Here is a 23795-nt window from a genome sequence, read left to right as displayed (position 1 = left end):
AGTTGATCAACTATGAATTGGTAAAAAAACAAGATCCAGCTGTATGCTGCCTGTAAGAGAAACACTTCAGGTTTAAGGACACACATAGGCTGAAAGTGAAGAGATGGAAAAAGATACTCCATGCAAATGGTAACCAAAAGAAAGCAAGAGTGGTTATATTTATACCAGACAAAATAGACTTTAAGTTAAAAACTGTCACAGGAGACATAGAAGGACATTATATAATCATAAAAGGGTCAATTCAGCAGGAAGATAAAGCAATTATAAATATATATGCTCCCAACATAAAAGTACCTAAATATATAAAGCAAATGTTGAGAAGTGAAAAGAGAAATAGACAGCAATATAACAATAGTAGGAGACATTAATATGCCACTTTCAATAATGGATAGAAAGTTCAGACAGAAAATCATTAATGAAACAGTAAATCAATAAGGAAATAGTAGACTTGAACAACATTATAGACAAAATTGGCCTAACAGACATATATACAATATTCAATGCAACAGCAGCAGAATACACATTCTTCTCAAGTGCACATGGTACATCTCCAGGATAGATCACATGTTAGGTCACAAAACAGGTCTTAACAATTTAATAAGATTGAAGTCATACCATGTATCTTCCCAGTGTAATGAAACTAGAAATCAATAGCACAAAGAAAATGGAAAAATTCACAAATATGTGCAAATTAACACATTCCTGAATAACCAATAGGTCAGAGAAGAAATCAAAAGGGAAATCATAAATTATCTTGAAAAAAATAAAAATGGAAACAGCATACCCCTTATAGGTCAGCAAAAGCAGTACCAACAGGGAGGATTATAACCACAAATTCTTACATTAAGAAAAAAGAGGGGCGAGCCCAATGGCACAGTGGTTAAGTTGGCACATTCCACTTTGATGGCCTGGGGTTCACTTGTTGAGATCCTGGGTGTGGACCTATGCACTGCTTATCAAGCCCTGCTCTGGCAGGCATCCCACATATAAAATAGAGGAAGATGGGCATGGATGTTAGCTCAGAGATAATCTTCCTCAGCAAAAAGAGGAGGATTGGTGGTGGATGTTAGCTCATGGCTAATCTTCCTCAAAAAGAAAAAAGAAAGAAAAAAGAAAAATCTGAAATAAACAACCTAACTTTATACCTCAAGGAACTAGAAAAAGAAGAACAAACTAATTTCCAAATGAACAAGATAACAAAGATCAGAGCAGATATAAATGAAATAGAGACTAGCAAAACAATAAAAAAGATAACAAGGAGGAGGATCCAAGATGGCGCCGTGAGTAGTCCTCTTTGTCTCTCCCGCTTTGAGTCTACAATTATTTGGACACTCATCGCTTAACAAAGGATATCCAGACAGCATCTCAGGACGTCTGAGAGACCCACGCGACTATACATTGGAAGGCGGATGGACTTTCCTCTGGGAGGATGTGGAAATAGGTGAAAACTCTCTGACCCCGACCGAACAGCCTAGTACCTGCAAGCGGCTTTCTTCCAATGGACGCCCCCAGAAGATCAACACACATCTAGGGCAGGAGCGAGCACACAACAGAGGAGCGATGGTGGAAACAGGTGACCAGAACCCTACCTAAACCCCCCGCAATGACTCCTAAACGCAGAGGGAAACTCTAGAGTTACACACCTGAGCCCACGGGGAGAGTCTCTCCCCGCCATTGGCAGGGAGATCCTGCCTAGTGTTCACGGAGCCCGGAAGGTCCCAGAGAGAATCACTGTGGGTACGGAGGTCCCCCGGCTGCCACTGCCTGCACGGTGGGGCTAGGGATTGCTGGAGATCTCGGAACGGGCTGGGGCTGGGTGAAGCTGCAGAGGCCGGCTCCGCGCCCCAGAAGGGAAGCTCCAGAGTTCCGCCCAGGCAGCAGACAAAACTCTCTGTCTGCCATTAGTGGAGGGACCACTCCCAGCATTCACAACTCCAGGAAAGTCCCGGAGAGAATCCCAGAGGGGGGGGCGACCCCCAGCAGCCGTTGCCCGCCCCGTGGGGCTAGGGATTGCCGGAGATCTCGGAGAGGACTGGGGCTGGGTGAAGCTCCAGAGTTCTGCCCGGGCAGCAGACAAAACTCTCTGTCTGCCATTAGCGGAGGGGCCACGCCCAGCATTCACAACTCCGGGAAAGTCCCGGAGAGAACCCCAGAGGGCGAGGCAACCCCCCAGCTGCCGTTGCCCACCCCGTAGGGTAAGGGATTGTCGGAGGTCTCGGAGAGGACTGGGGCTAGGGGGAGCTCCAGAGGCCGGCCCTGTGGCCTGGAGGGGAAGCTCCAGAGTTCTGCCCAGGCAGCAGACAAAACTCTCTGTCTGCTATTAGCGGAGGGCCCACGCCCAGGATCCACAACACCGGGAGGGTCCCGGAGAGGAGAATATCAGGGAGGGCAGCAGCTGACCAGCTACCACTGAAATCAGGATCTCCAGCTATCCCCAAGACAGGGCAAAGGGCTCCCCGAGTTCCTGGGGAACAGGACTGGGGCTGGGTGGAGTTCCAGCCACCCAGCTCCGTAGCCTAGGGGGAAACCCTACAGGCTCACAGCAGCCTCAGGGAAAGCCTCTGCACAGCACTAGTAGAAAGCACCCATGCGGCAGCCACAAGGCTTGAAGACCCCGGGACAAAAGTAGCATAGCTAGGTGAGCTAACCACAGACTGTAGAAGATGCCAATAGCTCTGCTGCGACCCATAGTGGACAAGTGAGATTTTGTGGGTGCCGACAGTGACGGAGCGACAAATATAAGTGATCCTACCCCTGGCCGCTGGAAAAGCCCATAACACCGTTGCAGACCCCAAGGAGGGAGCACGTCTAGGTGGGCTGCAACAGTAGGCACCAGCAGCCTGAAGCCCCCCTGTGACAGCCCCCACGGCAGAGGAGGGAATCCAAAGGACCACTGTGACTACGAGGAGGGGCCCAGGCCCAGTTAGCAACTGCAGATAGGGTTCCTGGTTGGTGCAGTATAAACAGCTGCTCCCCCACCACAGCAGCAGAAACAAATGGAAGGAGCAACTAAACTCTATCTCTATGCGGAGGCAGAAATCAACAACATCAAGCAATATGAAAAAATACATTAAATCTCCAGAACAGAAGGAAAATAACAAATACACAGAAAACAATCCCAAAGAAAATGAGATATAAAACCTAAATGATCATGACTTCAAAACAGCCATCATTAAAATACTCAATGAGTTAAGAGAGCATTCTGACTGACAACTCAACGAGTTCAGGAGCTATGTCACAAAAGAGTTTGATACGATAAAGAAGAACCAAACAGAAATATTGGAAATGAAGAACACAATAGAGGAGATTAAGAAAAATCTAGATGCACTGAACAGTAGGGCCGATAATATGGAGGAAAGAATTAGCAATTTGGAAGATGGCAATATAGAAATGCTTCAGGCAGAGGAGGAGAGAGAAGTAAGACTAAAAAGAAATGAGGAAACTCTCCAAGAATTATCAGACACAATTAGGAGATGCAACGTAAGGATTATAGGTATACCAGAGGGAGAAGAGAAGGAGAAAGGGGCAGAAAGCCTATTCAAAGAAATAATGGCTGAGAACTTCCCAAATCTGGTGAGAGAGATGGATCTTCATGTGACAGAAGCCAATAGATCTCCCAACTTTATCAATGCAAGAAGACCAACCCCACGGCATATAGTAGTGAAGCTAGCAAAAGTCAACAACAAGGAGAAAATACAGCCAGGCAAAAGAAACTAACCTACAAAGGAACCCCCATCAGGCTATCAGCAGATTTCTCAGCAGAAACTTTACAGGCTAGAAGAGAGTGGAATGATATATTCAAAAATCTGAAGGACAAAAATCTACAGCCGAGAATTCTCTACCCAGCGAAAATATCCTTCAAATATGATGGAGAAATAAAAACTTTCCCAGATAAACAAAAATTAAGGGAGTTCATTGCCACAAAACCTCCTCTTCAGGAAATCCTCAGGAAAACCCTCATTCCTGAAAAATCCAAAAAAGGAAAGGGGCTACAAAACCAAGAGCAGAGGAGATAAGTAGAAGGACAACAACAGAGAGTAGCAGCTCTTCATCAGAACAGATTAAACCATGGGACGAGAAACAAAGGAAATTGAAGAAAACTGGAAAACAAGACATAAAATGGTAGTGGTAGGCCCCCACATCTCAATAATCACTCTAAATGTAAATGGATTGAACTCCCCAATCAAAAGACACAGAGTGGCAGGCTGGATCAAAGAACAAGACCCAACAATATGCTGCCTCCAGGAAACACACCTCAGCCCCAAAGACAAACACAGACTCAGAGTGAAGGGATGGAGAACAATACTCCAAGCTAATAATGAACAAAAGAAAGCAGGTGTCGCTATACTAATATCAGACAAGGTAGATTTCAAAGCAAAACAGATAAAGAAAGACAAAGAGGGACAGTATATAATGATAAAAGGGACTCTCCACCAAGAAGACATAACACTTATAAATATATATGCACCCAACACAGGAGCACCAAAATTTGTAAAGCAACTCTTAATAGAACTAAAAGAAGACATCAACAACAATACAATAATAGTAGGGGACCTCAACACACCATTAACACCAATGAACAGAACATCCAGACAGAAAATCAACAAGGAAATAATAGAATTAAATGAAAAATTAGACCAGATGGACTTAATAGATATATATAGAACACTTCATCCAAAAACAGCAGGTTACACATTCTTCTCAAGTGCACATGGAACATTCTCAAGGATTGACCATATTTTGGGAAACAAAGCAAACATCAATAAATACAAGAGAGTTGAAATAATATCAAGCATCTTTTCTGATCATAATGCTATGAAACTAGAAATCAACTACAAGAAAAAAGCAGAGAAAGGTGCAAAAATGTGGAGACTAAACAATGCGCTTCTGAACAAACAATGGATCGTTGAAGAAATTAAAGAAGAAATCAAATATTATCTGGAGACAAATGAAAATGAGAACATGACATACCAAATCATTTGGGATGCAGCAAAAGCAGTCCTAAGAGGGAAATTCATCGCAATACAGGCTCACCTCACTAAACAAGAAAAAGCTCACATAAGCAACCTCAAACGACACCTAACAGAACTAGAAAAAGAAGAACAAACAAAGCCCAGAGTCAGTAGAAGGAGGGAAATAATAAAAATAAGAGCAGAAATAAACGATATTGAAACAAAAAAGACAATAGAAAGGATCAATGAAACAAAGAGTTGGTTCTTCTAAAAAAATTAACAAAATCAACAAACCTTTAGCCAGATTCACCAAGAAAAGAAGAGAGAAATCGCAAATAAATAAAATTAGGAATGAGAGAGGAGAAATCACAACAGATACCAATGAAATACAAGAGATCATAAGAGAATACTATGAAAAACTATATGCCAACAAATTGAACAACCTGGAAGAAATGGACAAATTCCTAGACTCCTACAATCTCCCCAAACTGAATCAGGAAGAAATGGAGAATCTGAATAGGCCAAGCACAAGTAAGGAAATAGAAACAGTAATCAAAAACCTCCCCAAAAATAAGAGTCCAGGACCAGACGGCTTCTCTGGAGAATTCTACCAAACATTCAAAGAAGATTTAATACCTATTCTTCTCAAACTGTTCCAGAAAATTGAGAAAGATGGAGTACTCCCTAACACATTCTATGAAGCCAACATCACTCTGATCCCCAAACCTGACAAGGACAACACAAAGAAGGAGAACTACAGGCCGATATCACTGATGAACATAGATGCAAAAATCCTCAACAAAATTTTGGCAAAACGAATACAGCAATAAATCAAAAAAATTATACACCATGATCAAGTGGGATTTATACCAGGGACACAGGGATGGTTCAACATCCGCAAGTCAATCAACGTGATACCCTACATCAACAAATGAAAAGCAAAAACCACATGATCATCTCAATAGATGCAGAGAAAGCATTTGACAAGATCCAACACCCATTAATGATAAAAACCCTCAATAAAATGGGTATAGAAGGAAAGTACCTCAACATAATAAAGGCCATATATGACAGACCCACAGCCAACATCATACTCAATGGACAAAAACTGAAAGCCATCCCTCTGAGGACAGGAACAAGACAAGGGTGCCCACTTTCACCACTCCTATTCAACATAGTACTGGAGGTGTTGGCCAGAGCAATTCAGCAGGAAAAAGAAATAAAAGGAATCCAAATAGGTAACGAAGAAGTAAAACTCTCGCTGTTTACAGATGACATGATCTTATATATAGAAAACCCCAAAGAATCCATAGAAAAACTATTAGAAATAATCAACAACTACAGCAAAGTAGCAGGGTATAAAATTAACGTACAGATATCAGTAGCATTTCTATACACTAACAATGAACTAACAGAAAAAGAACTCAAGAACTCAATCCCATTCACAATCGCAACGAAAAGAATAAAATACCTTGGGATAATCTTAACCAAGGAAGTTAAGGATCTATACAATGAAAACTACAAGACTTTCTTGAAAGAAATTGACGACGACATAAAGAGATGGAAAGACATTCCATGCACATGGACTGGAAGAATAAACATAGTTAAAATGTCCATACTACCTAAAGCAATCTATAGATTCAATGCTACCCCAATCAGAATCCCAAGAACATTTTTCACAGAAATTGAACAAAGAATCCTAAAATTCATATGGGGCAGCAAAAGACCGCGAATTGCTAAAGCAATCCTGAGAAAGAAAAACAAAGCCGGCGGAATCACAATCCCCGATTTCAAAACATACTACAAAGCTACAGTGATCAAAACAGCATGGTACTGGTACAAAAACAGGTCCACAGATCAATGGAACAGAATTGAAAGCCCAGAGATAAAACCACACATCTATGGACAGCTAATCTTCAACAAAGGAGCAGAGGGCCTGGAATGGAGAAAAGAAAGTCCCTTCAACAAATGGTGCTGGGAAAACTGGACAGCCACATGCAAAAGACTGAAAATTGACCATTCTTTTTCACCACACACCAAAATAAACTCAAAATGGATCAAAGACCTAAAGATTAGGCCTGAAACAATAAGTCTTCTGGAAGAGAATATAGGCAGTACACTCTTTGACATCAGTTTCAAAAGAATCTTTTCAGACCCTATAACTCCTCAGTTGAGGGAAACAATAGAAAGAATAAACAAATGGGACTTCATCAGACTAAAGAGCTTCTTCAAGGCAAGGGAAAATAGGATTGAAACAAAAAAACAGATCACTAATTGGGAAAAAATATTTACAAGCCACTTATCCGACAAAGGGTTAATCTCCATAATATACAAAGAACTCACACTGCTTAACAACAAAAAAACAAACAACCTGCTCAAAAAATGGGCAGAGGACATGAACAGACATTTCTCAAAAGAAGATATGAATATGGCCAATAGACACATGAAAAGATGTTCATCATCGCTAATCATCAGGGAAATGCAAATCAAAACTACACTAAGATATCACCTTACACCCGTTAGATTGGCAAAAACATCCAAAACCAAGAGCGACAAATGTTGGAGAGGTTGTGGAGAAATAGGAACCCTCATACACTGTTGGTGGGAATGCAGACTGGTACAGCCACTGTGGAAAACAGTATGGAGATTTCTCAAAAAGTTAAAAATAGAAATACCCTATGACCCAGCCATCCCATTACTGGGTATCTATCCTAAGAACCTGAAATCAGAAATCCCAAGAGTCCCTTGCACCCCTATGTTCATCACAGCGTTATTTACAATAGCTAAGATGTGGAACCAACCTACATGCCCAGAAACTGATGATTGGATAAAGAAGATATGGTATATATACACAATGGAATACTACTCAGCCATAAAAAAGACAAAATTGGCCCATTTACAGCAACGTGGATGGACCTCGAGGGTATTATGTTAAGCGAAATAAGCCAGTCAGAGAAAGACGAACTCTATATGACTCCACTCATAGGTGGAAGTTAGTATATTGATAAGGAGATCTGATCGGTGGTTACCAGGGAAAAGGGGGGGGGTGGGGGGAGGGCACAAATGGGGAAGTGGTGTACCCACAACATGACTAACAAAAATGTACAACTGAAATCTCACAAGGTTGTAATCTATCCTAACATTAATTAAAAAAAACAACAAAAAAAAGTGATTAAAAATAATCTTTCCTTAAAAAAATAAAAGATAACAAAACTAAGAGCTGGTTTTTGAAAAGATAAGCAAAATTGATAAACTTTTACCCATGCCAAGAAAAAAAGAGGATTCAAATAAATAAAATCATAAATGAAAGAGGAGACATTACAACTGATACCACAGAAATACAATGGATCGTAAGAGACAACTTTAAATAATTATACATCAACAAATTGCATAACTTAGAAGAAATGGAAAAATTCCTTGAAATATACAACCTACCAAGACTGAATTATGAATAAATAGAAAATCTAAACAGGCCGATAATGAGTAAGGAGATTGGATCAGTAATCAAACACCTCCCAACAAACAAAAGCTCAGGACCAGATGGTTTCACGGTTGAATTCTACCAAACATTTAAAGAGGAATTAACACCAATCCTTCTCAAACTCTTCCAAAAAATTGAAGAGAAGGTACACTTTTGGACTCATTTTCCAAGGCCAGCATTATAGTGATCCCAAAGCCAGATAAGGACACTATAAGAAAAGAAAGCTATAGGCCAATATCCCTGATGAATATAGATGCAAGAATTCTCAACAAAATACTAGCAAAATGAATTTAAAAGCACATTAAAAAGATTATACAACCATGATTAATCTCATCCCATAAGATTCATCCCTGGGATGCAAGGATGGTTCAACATATGCAAATCAATAAATGTGATACTTCACATTAGTAGAATGAAAGATAAAAATCATGTGACCATCTGAATAGATGTAGAAAAAGGATTTGACAAAATTCAACATCCTTTCATGATAAAATCTCTCAACTAATTAGGAATACAAGGAAAATATCTTAACATAATTAAGACCATCTATGAAAAGTCTGCTGCTAACATACTCAACAGTGAAAAACTAAAAGCTTTTACTCTAAGAATAGGAAAAAGGCAAGGATGACTACTCTTGTCACTTTTATTTAACACAATACTGGAAGTACTAATTGCATCATTTAGGCAAGACAAAGAAAGTAAAGGCATCCAAATCAGAAAGGAAGAAGTAAAATTACTTTTGTTTGCAGATGATATGATCATATATATGTAGAAAACCCTAAAGACTCCACAAAAATCTGTTAGAATAAATGAATTCAAAATAGTTTCAGGATACAAAAATCAACATACAAAAACCAGTTGCCTTTCTATGTACAGGAATACCTTGATTTATTGCACCTCATGTTATTCCACTTTGCATATATTGCGGTTTTTACAAATTGAAGGTTTGTGGCACTCCCGCAGACAGCAAGTTTATCGGTGCCATTTTTGCAACAGCATTTGGATACCAGAGAAATACAAAGGATTATAAGAGAATACTATGAAAAACTATATGCCAAGAAATTGTATAACCTAGAAGAAATGGATAAATTCTTAGAATCAGACAACCTCCCAAAGCTGAATCAAGAAGAAAGAGAATGTGAAAACCTCCCTAAAAACAAAAGTGCAGGACCGAATGGCTTCTCTGGTGAATTCTACCAAAGAATTCAAAGGAGATTTAATATCTATCCTTTTCAAACTATTCTGAAATATTGAAGAGGATAGGACACTTCTTAACTCAATCTATAAGGCTAACATTACCCTGATACCAAAACCACACAAGGACAACACAAAAAAGGAAAACTATAGGCTAGTATCACTCATGAACATACATGCAAAAATCATCAACAAAATATTAGCAAATCAAATACAGCAATTCATTAAAAGGATCATACACCATGATCAAGTATGATTTATCCCAGGGATGCAGGAATGGTTCAGCATCCAGAAATCAATCAATGTGATATACTACATTAACAAAATGAGGAATAAAAATCACATGGTCATCTCAATAGATGCAGAGAAAGCATTTGACAGGATCCAACATATATATATGATAAAACCTCTGAGTAAAATGGGTATATAAGGAAAGTACCTCAACATAATAAATAGCATATATGACAAACTCACAGCCAACATCATACTTAATAGTGAAAAACTGAAAGCCATCCCTCTAAGCAGAGGAACAAGATGTGGGCCCACTCTTGCCATACTTATACAACATGCTACTGGAATTTTTGCCGATAGCAATTAGGCAAGAAAAAGAAATAAAGAGGATCCAAATTGGAAGGGAAGAAGTAAAACTCCGTTTGCAGATGACATGATTCTATACATAGGAAACCCTAAAAAATCTGCCAGAAAACTATTAGAAATAATCACCAACTACAGCAAAGTTGCAGGGTACAAAATTAACACACAAAAATCAATTGCATTTCTATACACTAATAATGAACTAGCAGAAAGAGAAGTCAAGAATACAATCTCATTTACAATCACAAAAAAAGAAAAACTATCTAGGAATAAATTTGTCAAGGACGTGAAAGACCTATACACTGAAAACTATAAAACATGTTAAAGAAATCAAAGAAGACATAAACAAACAGAAAGATATTCTATGCTGATGGATTGGAAGAAAAAACATATTTAAAATTTCCATATTACCTAAAGCAATCTACAGATTCAATGCAATCACAATCAGAATCCCAATGATAGAACAAAGAATCCTAAAATTTATATGGAACAACAAAAGACCCCGAATAGCAAAAGAAATACAGAGAAAAAAGAACAAAGCTGGAGGTATCACAATCCTTGACTTCAAAATATACTACTAAGCTATAGTAATCAAAACGGCATGGTAGTGGCAGAAAAACAGACCCACAGATCAATGGAACAGAATTGAAAACCCAGAAATAAAACTACATGGACAGCTAATCGTCAACAAAGGAGCCAAGAACATACAGTGGAGAAAGGAATGTCTCTTCAATAAATGTTGTTTGGAAAACTGGATAGTCACATGTAAAAGAATCAAAGTAGACCATTATCTTACACTATACACAAAAATTAGTCCAAAATGGATTAAAGACTTGCATGTAAGACCTGAAACCATAAAACTCCTCCAAGAAAATATAGGCAGTACACTCTTTGACATGGGCCTAGCAGTATCTTTTCAAATACCATGTCTATTCAAGCAAGGGGAATGAAAGAAAAAACAAACAAATGGGACTACATCAGATTAAAAAGCTTCTGCAAGGCAAAGGAAACCATTAACAAAACAAAAAGACAAGCCATCAACTGGGAGAAAGTTTTGCAAATCCTATGTTCAACGAGGGGTTAATTTCAAAAATACATAAAGAACTCATATAATTCAACAAAAACCACAACAAAATCCAATCAAAAAATGGGTAGAGGATAGGAATAGACCTTTTTCCAAAGAAGATATGCAGATGGGCAACAGGCACATGAAAAGGTGTTCAACATCACTACTTATTAGGGACGTGCAAATGAATATTACAAAGAGATTTCACCTTACACCTGTCAGAATGGCTATAAGTACCAAGACAAGAAATAACAAATGTTGGAGAGGATGTGGAGAAAAGGGAACCCTCATACACTGCTGGTGGGAATGCAAACTCGTGCAGCCACTATGGAAAACAGTATGGAAATTTCTCAAAAAATTCAAAATAGAAATACCACATGATCCAGATATCCCACTACTGAGAATTTATCCAAAGAACATGAAATCAACAATTCAAAGAGATTTATGCATCCCTAGGTTCATTGCAGCACTACGCACAAAGCCAAGATGCAGAAGGAATCCAAGTACCCATCAATGGATGAATGGATATAGAAGATGTCTATATATACACAGTGGAATACTACTCAGCCATAAAAAAGACAAAATTGCAGCATTTGCAACAACACGGATGGACTTTGAGGATATTATGCTAAGTGAAATAAGCGAAGACAGAGAAAGACAAACATGGCATGATTTCACTCATACATGGAAGATAAACAAACACATGGATAAGGAAAACAGTGATTACCAGAGGGGAAGGGGGTAGGGAGAAGGCAAAAGGGGTAAATGGGCACATATGTGTGGTGATGGATAAAAACTAGACTATTGGTGGTAAAAACAATGCAGTCTATACAGAAACTGACATATAATAATGTGCACCTGAAATTCATACAATGTTATAAGCCAATATGACCTCAATAAAATAATAATTAAAATAAGAAGTTAGGCTAATTAACAACCCTACAATGGCCTCTAAGTATTCAGGTGAAAGAAAGAGTTGCATATCTCTCATTTTAAATCAAAAGCTGGAAATGATTTAGCTTAGTGAGGAAGGCACGTTGAATGCTGATACAGGGCGAAAGCTAGGCCTCTTGTGCCAGTTAGGCAAGTTCTGAATGCAAAGGAGAAGTTCTTGAAGGAAATTAAAAGTGCTGCTCCAATGAACACATCAATAGTAAGAAAGCCAAACAGCTTTATTGCTGATATAGAGAAAGTTTTAGTGGTCTGGATAGAAGATCAAACCAGCCACAACATTCCTTTAAGCCAAAGTCTAGTCCAGAGAATAGTCCTAACTGTCTTCAATTCTATAAAGAGTGACAGTAGAGAGGATGCTGCACAAGAGAAGTCCAAAACTAGCAGATGTTGCTTCATGAGGTTTAAGGAGAGAAGCTGTCTCCATAACATAAAAGTGCTGTCTCCATAACATAAAAGAGCAAGGTGAAGCAGCAAGCATGGATATAGAAGTTGCAGCAATTTATGCAGATGATCTAGCTAAGATAATTAGCAAAGGTGGCTACACTAAACTACAGATTTTCAGTGGAGACACAACAGCCTTATACTGGAAGAAGATGCCATCTAGGACTTTCATAGCTAGAGAGACGTCAATGCCTGGCTTCAAAGCATCAAAGGACTAGCTGATTGTCTTGTTGGGGGTAATGCAGTTGGTGACTTTACGTTGAAGACAATGCTCATTTACCATTCCGAAAATCTTAGGGCCCTTAAGAATTATGTTAAATCTACTCTGCCTGTGGTCTATAAATGAAAGAACAAAGTCTGGGTGACAGCACATCTATTTACAACATGGTTTACTGAATATTTTAAGCCCACTGTTGAGAACTACTGCTCAGAAAAAAAGATTGCTTTCCAAATATTACAGCTCAGTGACAATGCATCTGGTCACCCAAGAGCTCTGATGGAGATGTACAACAAGATTAATGTTGTTTTCATGCCTGCTAACACAACATGCATTCTGAAGCCCACAGATCAAGGAGCAACTTCGACTTTCAAGCCTTATTATTTAAGAAATACATTTCATAAGGCTATAGCTGCCATAGATAGGTGATTCCTTTGATGAATCTAGGGCAAAGTAAATTGAAAATCTTCCAGAAAGGAGTAAACATTCTAGATGTCATTAAGAACATTCGTGACTCATGGGAATAAGTCATCAATATTTACAGGAGTTTGGAAGAAGCTGATTCCAACACTCACGGATGACTTTGAGGGGCTCAAGACTTCAGTGGAGGAAGTAATTGCAGATGTAGTGCAAATAGCAAGAGAAGTAGAATTATAACTGGAGCCTGAAGATGTGACTGAATTGCTGCAATCTCATGATAAAACTTTAATGGACGAGGAGTTGCTTCTTATGGATGAGCAAAGAAAGTGGTTTCTTGAGATGGAATCTACTCCTGATGTAGAAGCTGTGAAGATTGTTGAAATAACAAAGGATTTAGATTATTACATAAATTTAGTTGATAGAGTGGTGGTGGGGTTTAACAGAGTTGACTCCAATTTTGAAAGAAGTTCTACTGTGGGTAAAACGCTATCAAACAGCATTGCATGCAACAGAGAAATCATTCATGAAAGAGTCAACTGACATGTTGAACTTCATTGTTGTCTTAAGAAATTGCCACAGCCACCCAACCTTCAACAACCACCACTTTGATCAATCAGCAGCCATCAACATCAAGGCAAGACCCTCCACCAGCAAAAACATTAAAACACACTGAAGGCTCAGATGATGGTTAGCATTTTTTAGCAATAAAGCATTTATTAATTAAGGTATGTAATTTCTTTAGACATAAAGCTATTGCACACTTAATAGACAAGAGTACAGTGTAAATATAACTTTTATATGCACTGGGAAACCAAAAAATTTGTGTGACTATCTTTGTTGTGATATTGGCTTTATTGCAGTTGTCCAGAATCAAACCCGCAATACTTCCAAGATGTGCCTGTATTCACAATAAACTATCTGAAAAAAAAATTAAGAAAACAATCCCATTTATAATATCTCCAAAAAGGATAAAACATTTTGAAATAAACTGAACTAAGGAAGCGAAAGATGTTTACAACAAAAACTATTAAACATTGATATATTAGAATAAAGGACACAAATAAATGGAAAGACTCCCATGTTCATGGATAGGAAGACTTACTACTGTCAAAATGTCCATACTATCCAAAGAGATTTACAGATTCAATGCAATCCTTTCAAAATTCCAATGGCATTTTTTTACAGAAATAGAAAAAATAATCCTGAAATTTATATGGAACCACAATGGATCTCAAATAGCCAAAACAATCTTGAGAAAGTATAACATAGTTGGAGCTATCATACTTTGTGATATGCAGACCAATGGAACAGAATATAGAGGCTGGAAATAAATCTACACAGATATTCTTTGTTAGAGTGAGGAAGTCATCTTCTATTCTTAGTTTGTTGATAGGCTTTTTAATCCTGAATTTTGTCAAATTCGTTTTCTGCCTCTACTGAAATGATTTTCAATGAAATAGTATAGCTTTTCACCTTTCTATATATGTGTGTGTGTGTGTGTGTATATATATACATATATGTATATATTTATTTATTTATTTTTGATGAGGAATATTGGCCCTAAACTAACATCTGTTGCCAATGTTCTCTTTTTGCTTGAGGAAGATTGTCTCTGAGCTAACATCTGTGCCAGTCTTCCCCCATTTTGTATATGGGACTCTGTCACAGCATGGCTTGATGATCAATGTGTAGGTCTGTGCCCAGGATCCAAAACCGTGGACCCCAGGCTGCTGAAGTGGATCCCATGAACCCAACCACTATGCCACCAGACTGGACCCTCACCTTTATATTTTTAACGTGGCATATTATACTATTGGACTTTCTTATGTTAAACCAATCTTGCATACCTGGGATAAACCCCATTTGATCACGATGTAGTATTCTTTTTATGTATTGCTGGTTTAATTTCCTAATATTTTGTTAAAGATTATTTCATATATGCTCACTAAGGATATTTATCTGTAGCTTTTATTTTATAATATCTTTGTCTGGTTTTGATGACAGGATAATGCTGACCTTTTTAAATGAGTTGGTAAGTATTCCATTTTCTGCATGAGTGTGTAAGTTGACATTATTTCTTAGGTAGAATTCATCAGTGAAGCTGTGCCTTGAGTGTTTTTTTGTGGGAAAGATTATAATTAGGTGTTCAATTTCTTTAAAAGACATAGAGCTTTAACATTTTCGATTTCTTCTTGTCTGAGTTTTAATAATTTGTATCTTTCAAGGTATTTCCCAATTTTAAGTTGTTAATTTTACCAGTATAAAGTCGTTCACAATATTTCCTTATTATCATTTTTATATATACCTGTAAAATCTCAGTGATGTCCTCTCTTTAATTTCAGACATCAATAATTTCTCTATATCTTTATCTACTTATTCTATCTGTTGCTATCTCTCTGATCAATTTGATAAGTCTAGTGAAAACACATATAAAAAATGAACAAAATATTGAACAGATTCCACCCAAATTGGCATAAAAATGGTAAATAAGCACATGAAAAGATGTTCATACCATTAATTATTGCTGAAATACAATTTAAATCAAATTAGATATCCCTACACACTGGTTAGAATGACTAAATAAAAATAATTGACAATACCAAGTGCTGATGAGGAAGTGGATCAATCTAAACTCATACATTGTTGGTAGGAGTGCAAAATGGCATAGCCACTTTGCAAAACAGTTTGGCAGTCTCAGAGAGTTATTCATAAGTTTGCCATACAACTGAGCAAACCCACTGTTAGGTGTTTGTTCAGGAGAACAGGGAGCTCTAGTTCATACAAAACCTGGATGCAAATGTTTAGAGTGACTTTATAGAAACAACCCAACTCTGGTGAATGAATAAACTGTGGTACATTCATACAATGGAATATTACCCAATAAAACAGGAAAAAATTTCTGAAACACAACACGGATGGCCCCTAATGCATTAGCTAAGTGAAAGAAATCAGACTCAAAAGGCTACATCATGTATGATTATATTTAGATGATATTCTGGAAAAGGCAAAATTATAGGAACAGAAAACAGATCAGTATTTACCAGAGCCGGGTGTTGGTGGAATAGGATGACTCCAAAGGAACATAAGGAATTTGAGATGATGGAATTGCACTACATTTTTATTGTATAGTGGTTACATGACTTACGTGGTTCTCAAAACTGATAGAACTGCATACCAAGAACTTATTTTATTGCATGTAAATTCTACTGCAATTAAAAAAAATCATACTGTATGTAATCTTCTGCAATTGGCTCTTTTCATTCAATACAATGTTTCTAATACTTATCTACGTTGTGTGTGTAGTTCTAGTTCTTTGACTTTCTCTGCTGTATAATATTGTATTATGTATATATTTCACACATATTTATCCATTCTCCTGCAAAAATATTTTGGAGTTATTTTTCAGTTCTTTTTATATTATGCACAATACTGTTCCAATAATTCTGGAACAAACCTCATTGTGCACATATGCTAGAATTTTCTGAGCTATATAACTAGCAGTAGAATTGCAGAGATTTAGGGTATATGCCCTGTTCAACTTTACTAAACAAGACATTTTATTCTCAAGTGGTAGATCCAATGTACACTCACATCTGAAATGTTTACTAAATAATTTTCTAGGTTTCACATTTTCACCTGTCCTTAGTATTGTCAGACATCTTAAGTTTTGCACCCTGGTCAGTGTAAAATAGTATCTTTTTATGGTCTTAATTGGCATCTTCCTGGTTACTATTGAGATGGAGCTTCTTTTCATGTTTTTGTTTTCTTGCTATTCCTATTTCCTCTTTTTCTTCTTTGTGCATTTTCCCATTGCATTGTCTTTACCTTTTTGATTCATAGAGGATATTAAAGTAGTCTTAATTTAATCCTTTGTTAGTTTTTATGTGATACAAACAGGTTATATCATTTTTTGACATTTCACTTTCTTTATGATGTCTTGATTGGTATTCAGAAGTTATTAATTTCAATGTAGCAAATTTATCAATATCTTATTTTTAGTGCTTTCTGTATCTTGTTTAAAAATGTGTTCTAAGGACCAGCCCAGTGCCGCAGTGGTTAAGTTTGCATGCTCTGCTTTGGCAGCCTAGGGTTTGCGGGTTCAAATCCTGGGCGAAGACCTACACACTGCTTATCAAGCCATGCTGGGGTAGGCATCCCACATATAAAAGTAGAGAAAGATGGGCATAGATATTAGCTCAGGGCCTATCTTCCTCAGCAAAGTGAGGAGGATTGGCAGTGGATGTTAGCTCAGGGCTAATCTTCCTCAAAAAAAAAAAAGAAGTGTTCTAAACTGAGGGTCATAAAGATAATTTATATTTGCTTCTAAATGTTTTTAAAGTTTTATTCCTCACATTTAACAGTTTATTCAATGTGAAATAAGTTTTTGTGTATGGCACGAGGTAGAGATTAAATTTAATTTGTTACATATGCATAACCAATTGTCTCCAAATCATTTATTGAAAATCCTTTTTTTCTATAATGATCTGAAAATTCACTTCTGTCATATCTCAAGTTTAGATATATGTACGAGTCTAGTTCTCTTTCTTGTTCCACTGGGGTTCTCTTCCTATGCCAGTAGTACACCTTGTAATTATTATTCTGTTATGATACATCTTGATATCCAATTGGGTACGTTCCCCACTCTTCAGGATCATCTTCTTTAGTATTGCATATGAGATCTAAAAGCTTCGTTAGATTCAAGTTAATTTTGCCAAGAATACTTAATAGGTGATCTTGTGTGTTTCCTATTGCATATACTTTCAGGTACTACCACTACTAATGATGCTAAGTTTGCTTGTTTGTTTAAAATGCTAACAGCCACATCTTCCTTTTATAAAGTAACATTTTTTCCCCTTTAGAATTATCAAGTAATCTGTGGAGTGAAACTTTGCCACCTTTTAAAATATTTTATAATAAATCAATGAGGTGTAGCTGAATCCATTATTCATTGGGGCTTGCAAAATAGTTACTGTCTACAATTATTTTTCTCTATTACTAGCAGGCATTTTCTGTAAAGAGGAGCTTTCCCTCATCAAGATAAGGTAAAGTATAATTTACTCCCAAAAGGCCTGAATTAAATGCTTAATTATTTCCTTTACCAATTTTCAGAGTAAGGATTTGATGTAGTCATTGCCTTCAATGAAAGCCAAGTTTTGTTTTTCGTTTTTTCTGTCTGTTGTTGTGTATCATTATGGACTCCTGGATTTTTATTAATGTGTTAAATCAACTACAGTAATTATTCCTTTTGATGCAAATTGCCTCAAAATTGACCAGTGTCTTTTGGACATCTTTCTCTGAGTATTTCCCTACCATTAATCATAAAATGCCCAGGCTCATCTTGTACTTTTCCTGCTACAGACTGGCAGTTTCTCTAGCTCAGTCCCAGTTTCAGTTTATCTACTTGTTGCTCTAATTTTCAGCTCTTTCTTTCTGGCCTCTGGCCATTTCCTCTAGATTTTTGTTGTTGTTGTTGTTTGAAGTTCAGGTATGCATTTCTTTTTCAACTCCAAATATTCATTCATTGCCAGCTATGGGCCAGATGCTGTTCTAAAGATACAGAAGTGAGCAAAACAAAATCTCTGATCTCAAGGAGCTTACATTGCAAGAATGCATGTTACATTAGCGGATATTGTGATCTGGCAATTTTAGGTATTGTGTGGTTTTAAGGTAATCTAGCCACGAATGATAATTTGTAAAATTTTATATCAGTTTTCAGAACGAATTTTTGGAAAAAACAGAAAATAGGAAGTCCATTAAGAAAGAATCGCTGTACTCCAAGTATAAGGTAGCTAGACTAGTAGGTAAAAGTGAGAATGGAGAAGAAAAGTTGGATTGCAGGAATATCGTGAAGGAAGAAATGATAGAATTTTGCAATAGTTTATTAAAAAGGCATGATACAGAGGAAAATGTCAAAGTTAGCTCTAGATATTCTTCCCTGGAGGACTAGTTGAACGGCTACAACACTAACAGGAGCATAGCTAGTGTGAATGGGTGGGCAGAAAAAAAATCTCTCTTAGCAGGTATGAACTGTGTCTCTATATTTAATATTCCATGCAGTGCATTGCATTAACTTAATGCATTTGAAAAAGGCAGTGGAACACCTATGTAGACACGGCGCAAGGTGACTGAAAATATAGACCTAAGAGAGTAAGTGACAGGATTACAGGTTAGGAGGGGGAGTGGAGTGTCTTCTTTGTATCCCTAAAGCCTGGTTTGATCTTTGGCATAAAGCTGGCCCTCAGTATTTATTGAGTAAAACAATGTAAGTCATTTGCATAGATGTGATAGCTGAGCCCATGGGAATAGATCTGAATCAGAGGACATTTACTTGCTAAGGTTCAGAAACATCCCTTTTTTCCTATGGCCTGCATTGCCAAGTCGCCTGATTCAAAGGATACAATTGCAAACGTACCTCGAGTTATGGATAACTAGGGGAGGAGTTGGAATTTCAGGAGCCGTTTTTTGTGTGGGGTCGGAGGAAGGTGTATTATAGATTTAGGATATCAAAGTGGAAGTGACAGATTCGCCACTAAATCAAAGTTGATATTAATCGTATTCATCTTGTACTATCTCCACAAATTAAAGCTTCTCAGTGCAAACAGTGCAGTTCCTTTTCCACAATGCCTCCAAATATAAACCTCACTTTGCAGGGTATTAGTTGAAGGCTGGACCGCTCCATAGCATTCTGTAGTTAATTGATTCCCTCTCCTTCCCAAACCAGGACCTGAAATACCAATTCGGCTGACTGGGACGACTCTTTTTCAATTCCTATTATGCGGGGGGGCGGGGGGGGATGACTAGCGCGCCCCTCCTTAACCACGCATGCCTAAATCTGCCGCAGAGACCTTCGCGCTCTGCCTCATGCTGCGTCAGATGAGTTCCAGCGGCCAGGCCCTCATACTGAGGCTGCGCACTTCGGTGCCGCGGAGCAAACGCATGCGCCTTGAGGCGAGGCTAGCAGAGGCGGCCCTGGGCGGCGCCAGTGTTTTGGAGCCTGGGAGCTGTGGGAGGAGTCTGCGGCCTCACCGTGGTAACCGCAGCGCCGCTGCTGCCCCGCCTTGCAGGCCTCAGGACTGTCATCGCCTTTGGGTGTGGGGGTACTTTGGTCACTATCCCCGGAAATAGCCCCGCCGGCCTCTTCAGATACCCCCACTCTCCCCACGCCGCCGCCGCCGCCATGCAAGGGGAGGACGCCAGATACCTCAAAAGGTGACGACTCCCCAAGGCTCGGTCTACTCTCCTCGCCCGGGCCCTGAGGAGATCCTTAGAGGTTCTTGGGTTGGCCGTGAGGTGTCTCTGGGCAAAGCTAGGAGCTTAGAGGAGGGATGGGAGACGGGGGGAGAAGTCACGGGAAGGGAGGGTAAAGGTGAATTGGGGAAAGAGGAGCTTGGTGGGCGAGGTTCTCCAGCCCTTACCTGCCTCGGCGGGGCCCTGACGGCGTCGAAGCTGGTTTCTTTGCTACATTACATTGTTCCGGGGAGAGGGGCGGAGGGCGGAGTAAACCGCGGCTTCCTAACCTCCCCCCCGACTCACCCCCCCCCCCGACTCTCTATTTTTCTCTAATAGATAAATCCCGCGGGAGCCTGGGGATGAAGTCTTCTGGCACCTCCCCTCTGTGTCTTCAGTTTGGGATTCACTGTCGTGGGGGTTTGAAATGATGAAGGTCAAACATGTGGTGGCTTGTAATTTATGGGAGGCTGGGAGATGTGATGAGATGTTACTTTCCAGCGTGTTTCTGCTTTCCTCATTCAATTCATCCATTTCACTGCCATGTGTACAGTATAATTTTTGTAGGAGGTTCATAATTATCAAGAGGTTTGTTCAGGAGCTTGAAGGGGAACAGCCGTACTTTCTTTAGTTTGAAAATATTTGTAGTATCAATTACTCTTCAAAGAAAATTGTAATCTGTTCTGGCTATTTGTTTGACTCCTTTTGAGGATAAGATCATCCCTGATAAAAAAGGTACCTCTCAGTGGACCAAGAGTTAGAAATGATCCAATAGAAACAAACCTTAATTAGGACTCTCCATTTTTAGTTAAGTCCTTATTACTGATTGGGAAGGTCACATGTATTCTTTTGGGCATAGTTTCCTTATCTAAAAATGGGGCAGATATTACCTTATGAAGATATGAAGACCAAATATGAAAATACTTTTAAAAGATAAAACGTGTGTAAGGTGGTGGCATTATTTCAAATCATAATATACTTTTACTGAATATGTTTATCCTGGTGATCTAACCTTTAATTGACTCTTAAAAAGGATTCAGACAATTGTAAAATCAACCAACCAACCAACCATCTGCACTGTCTTTGCAGGACTGAGGCGTATATTGCCTGCCTTTCTCATTTTATATAAATGTATCTGAAACTGTCAAATAATCAGGCTTTATCAGTAAAATTTTTAAAAAGGAATATAATCATAGCAAGTATATAGTCAGTATTTCCTCACTAAATGTTGCTTACATTGATCTTTTAAAATATCTCTGTTGAAAATTTTCTGACAGAACATAAAAAATTCTCTTTTAACTTTAAAGTCAAGATTTTTCTAGAGCGAAGAGTGACTGTTATACCATTAGCTTATTTTAATGTAAGATAATTGTTCCAGAAGATAGTTTTTCTTAGGATTCTTGTACCCATATGGACCCTTACGCATACTATGAGTTGTAGTTCTCAACCTATTGCTTACTTTTAAAGCCGTATCACCTAGAGCTCAAAAATAAAGTTGAACTAGTCACTGTAATGGTTGAAGTAAAATAAGGTCAGAATCTGAAAAAGTTGAAATACACACCTCTCAATTTTGTCTAATTTTGACAATATAAGTAATAAAAAGTTTGCATTGCCTGCTTTCAGGTTAGAAATATGCAGCTGGCATATAATCACACAGGCCTGATGGTTTAAGATGTCTGACAGACCCTTCCATTTTAATTAGTTCTTTGATAATGATTACATGTATTCTTTTTGTAATATTTTTACTTTTATATTTTGGTTTTAACCAGATAGCATATGTTTTTAATCTAATTGATTCATTCTAATTTTAATTAGTTAATTTCAGTGGTTTCATTATAGCTATCACTCAGGAATGTGTAATCTCTTTATGTTTACATTTGTAATAGATTATAGATTTAGAAATCATGTTTCATTTTTTGTTCTGCTACCAGTTAGTGTTTTGATTCAATAGTAGTTAATAAATACTTACCAAAACCTAGTGTATGCCTAGCATTGTTCTGGTCACTGGGGAAATGATTTAATAGGCACGGTTCATATTCTCAATCAGATATACACACAAATAAATAGTTAACATCAGGTAATTTTTTTTTTTCCTCCTCTTGAAACTCTCCGATGGCTTTCCGTTGCTCTTAGAGTTGGAGCACCTACCTTTTCGGCTTCCTCTCTCTCTGCTCCCTTCCCACCCCCAGTAATTCCATACTTCAGCCTTACGGGAATAACTTCTTTTAGATCCCTATGTGTTTCACTGTTAGTTTCCAAGTGCCCTTCCCGTTGTCTGAAACTTGCCTTGTTCTTCACTCAGGAAAATCTTCAGTTTTTCTATTTTAGCATAAATGTTGCTTTTTCCAGAAAGTCTTTCCTGGGCCGCCCTTTCCCACCCCACAATCTATGTCAGATGTACCTGGTAGCTTCACATGATACCTAATACCTTGTCTTTCCCCAGTCTTGCTGCTTTATTTTTATTGTTTGTCTTTACTACTGGTCTACAAGCTTCAAACGGGTAAGGTACTATGTATTTTACTTGCCATTGTATCCAGGCACCCAGCACAGTGCCTGGAACATAAGTACTCACTAAATAGTTATTAAATAAAGTGAGAATAAGGCTACAAAGAAAAATGGGCCAAATCATATAGGATTTATAAGCTGCAGTAAAGAGTTGAGACTTACAAGAGGAATGGGGAGCCACTGAAGGATTTTAAGAGTTAAGGGCATTCATTCAATCATTCAGTAGTTATTTGAAATCCTACCATGTAAAAGTCACTCAGCCAAGTGATAAAAAGTATTAGATGAATGAGATGTGCGTTCTCTGCCTTTATCGTGCTTATAATGTCGCAAGGAATACAGACTTTAGAAAGTATATTATCAGAAGTAGTTATTTTATTGTATTTATGATAAGTGCTGTAAGTAGATGATAAGTGAAATAGATTCCTCAATTTATTGCATTTCCCTTTATTGCGCTTTGCAGATAACTGTTTTTTCCCAAAGACCCTCCACCAGCAAAAAGATTTCCACTTACTGAAGGCTCAGATGATGGTTAGCATTTTTTAGCAGTAATGTATTTTTTAATTAAGGTGTATACATTTTTTTTAGACATACTGCTATTGCACACTTAATAGCCTACAGTATAGTGTAAACATAACTTTTATATGCACTGGGAAACCAAAAAATCTGTGGGACTCGCTTTATTGTAATATTAGCATTATTGTGATGGTCTGGAGCCAAACTTGCAATATCTCTGAGGTATGCCTG

At 38.1% G+C, this 23795-nt stretch overlaps 1 protein-coding gene across 8 annotated transcripts in view; it reads left to right on the top strand.

Annotated features, from left to right (window-relative positions):
- Positions 1-23795, top strand: part of KIFAP3 (kinesin associated protein 3) — a 178893-nt gene that overhangs the window by 9916 nt on the left and 145182 nt on the right. Inside the window, exons 1-2 of one of the 8 annotated variants that reach the window (XM_070267659.1) lie at positions 20243-20528; positions 20886-20982. The exons of 4 other annotated variants lie outside the window; for them this stretch is intronic. Coding sequence is in view for 2 of the 4 variants with exons in the window: in XM_070267658.1 (XP_070123759.1) it covers positions 20497-20528 (32 nt within the window). In the remaining 2 variants the exon portion in view is untranslated. Of the gene's footprint in view, positions 1-20158; positions 20529-20885; positions 20983-23795 lie in introns of those variants that run through there. 3 more of the 8 variants (XM_023640532.2, XM_070267658.1, XM_023640531.2) reach the window with 3 other exon arrangements.

The sequence above is a fragment of the Equus caballus genome, chromosome 5 (genome assembly GCF_041296265.1).
Source record: "Equus caballus isolate H_3958 breed thoroughbred chromosome 5, TB-T2T, whole genome shotgun sequence".
Lineage (NCBI taxonomy): Eukaryota > Metazoa > Chordata > Mammalia > Perissodactyla > Equidae > Equus > Equus caballus.
This window is presented reverse-complemented; position numbering and strand designations above follow the sequence as displayed.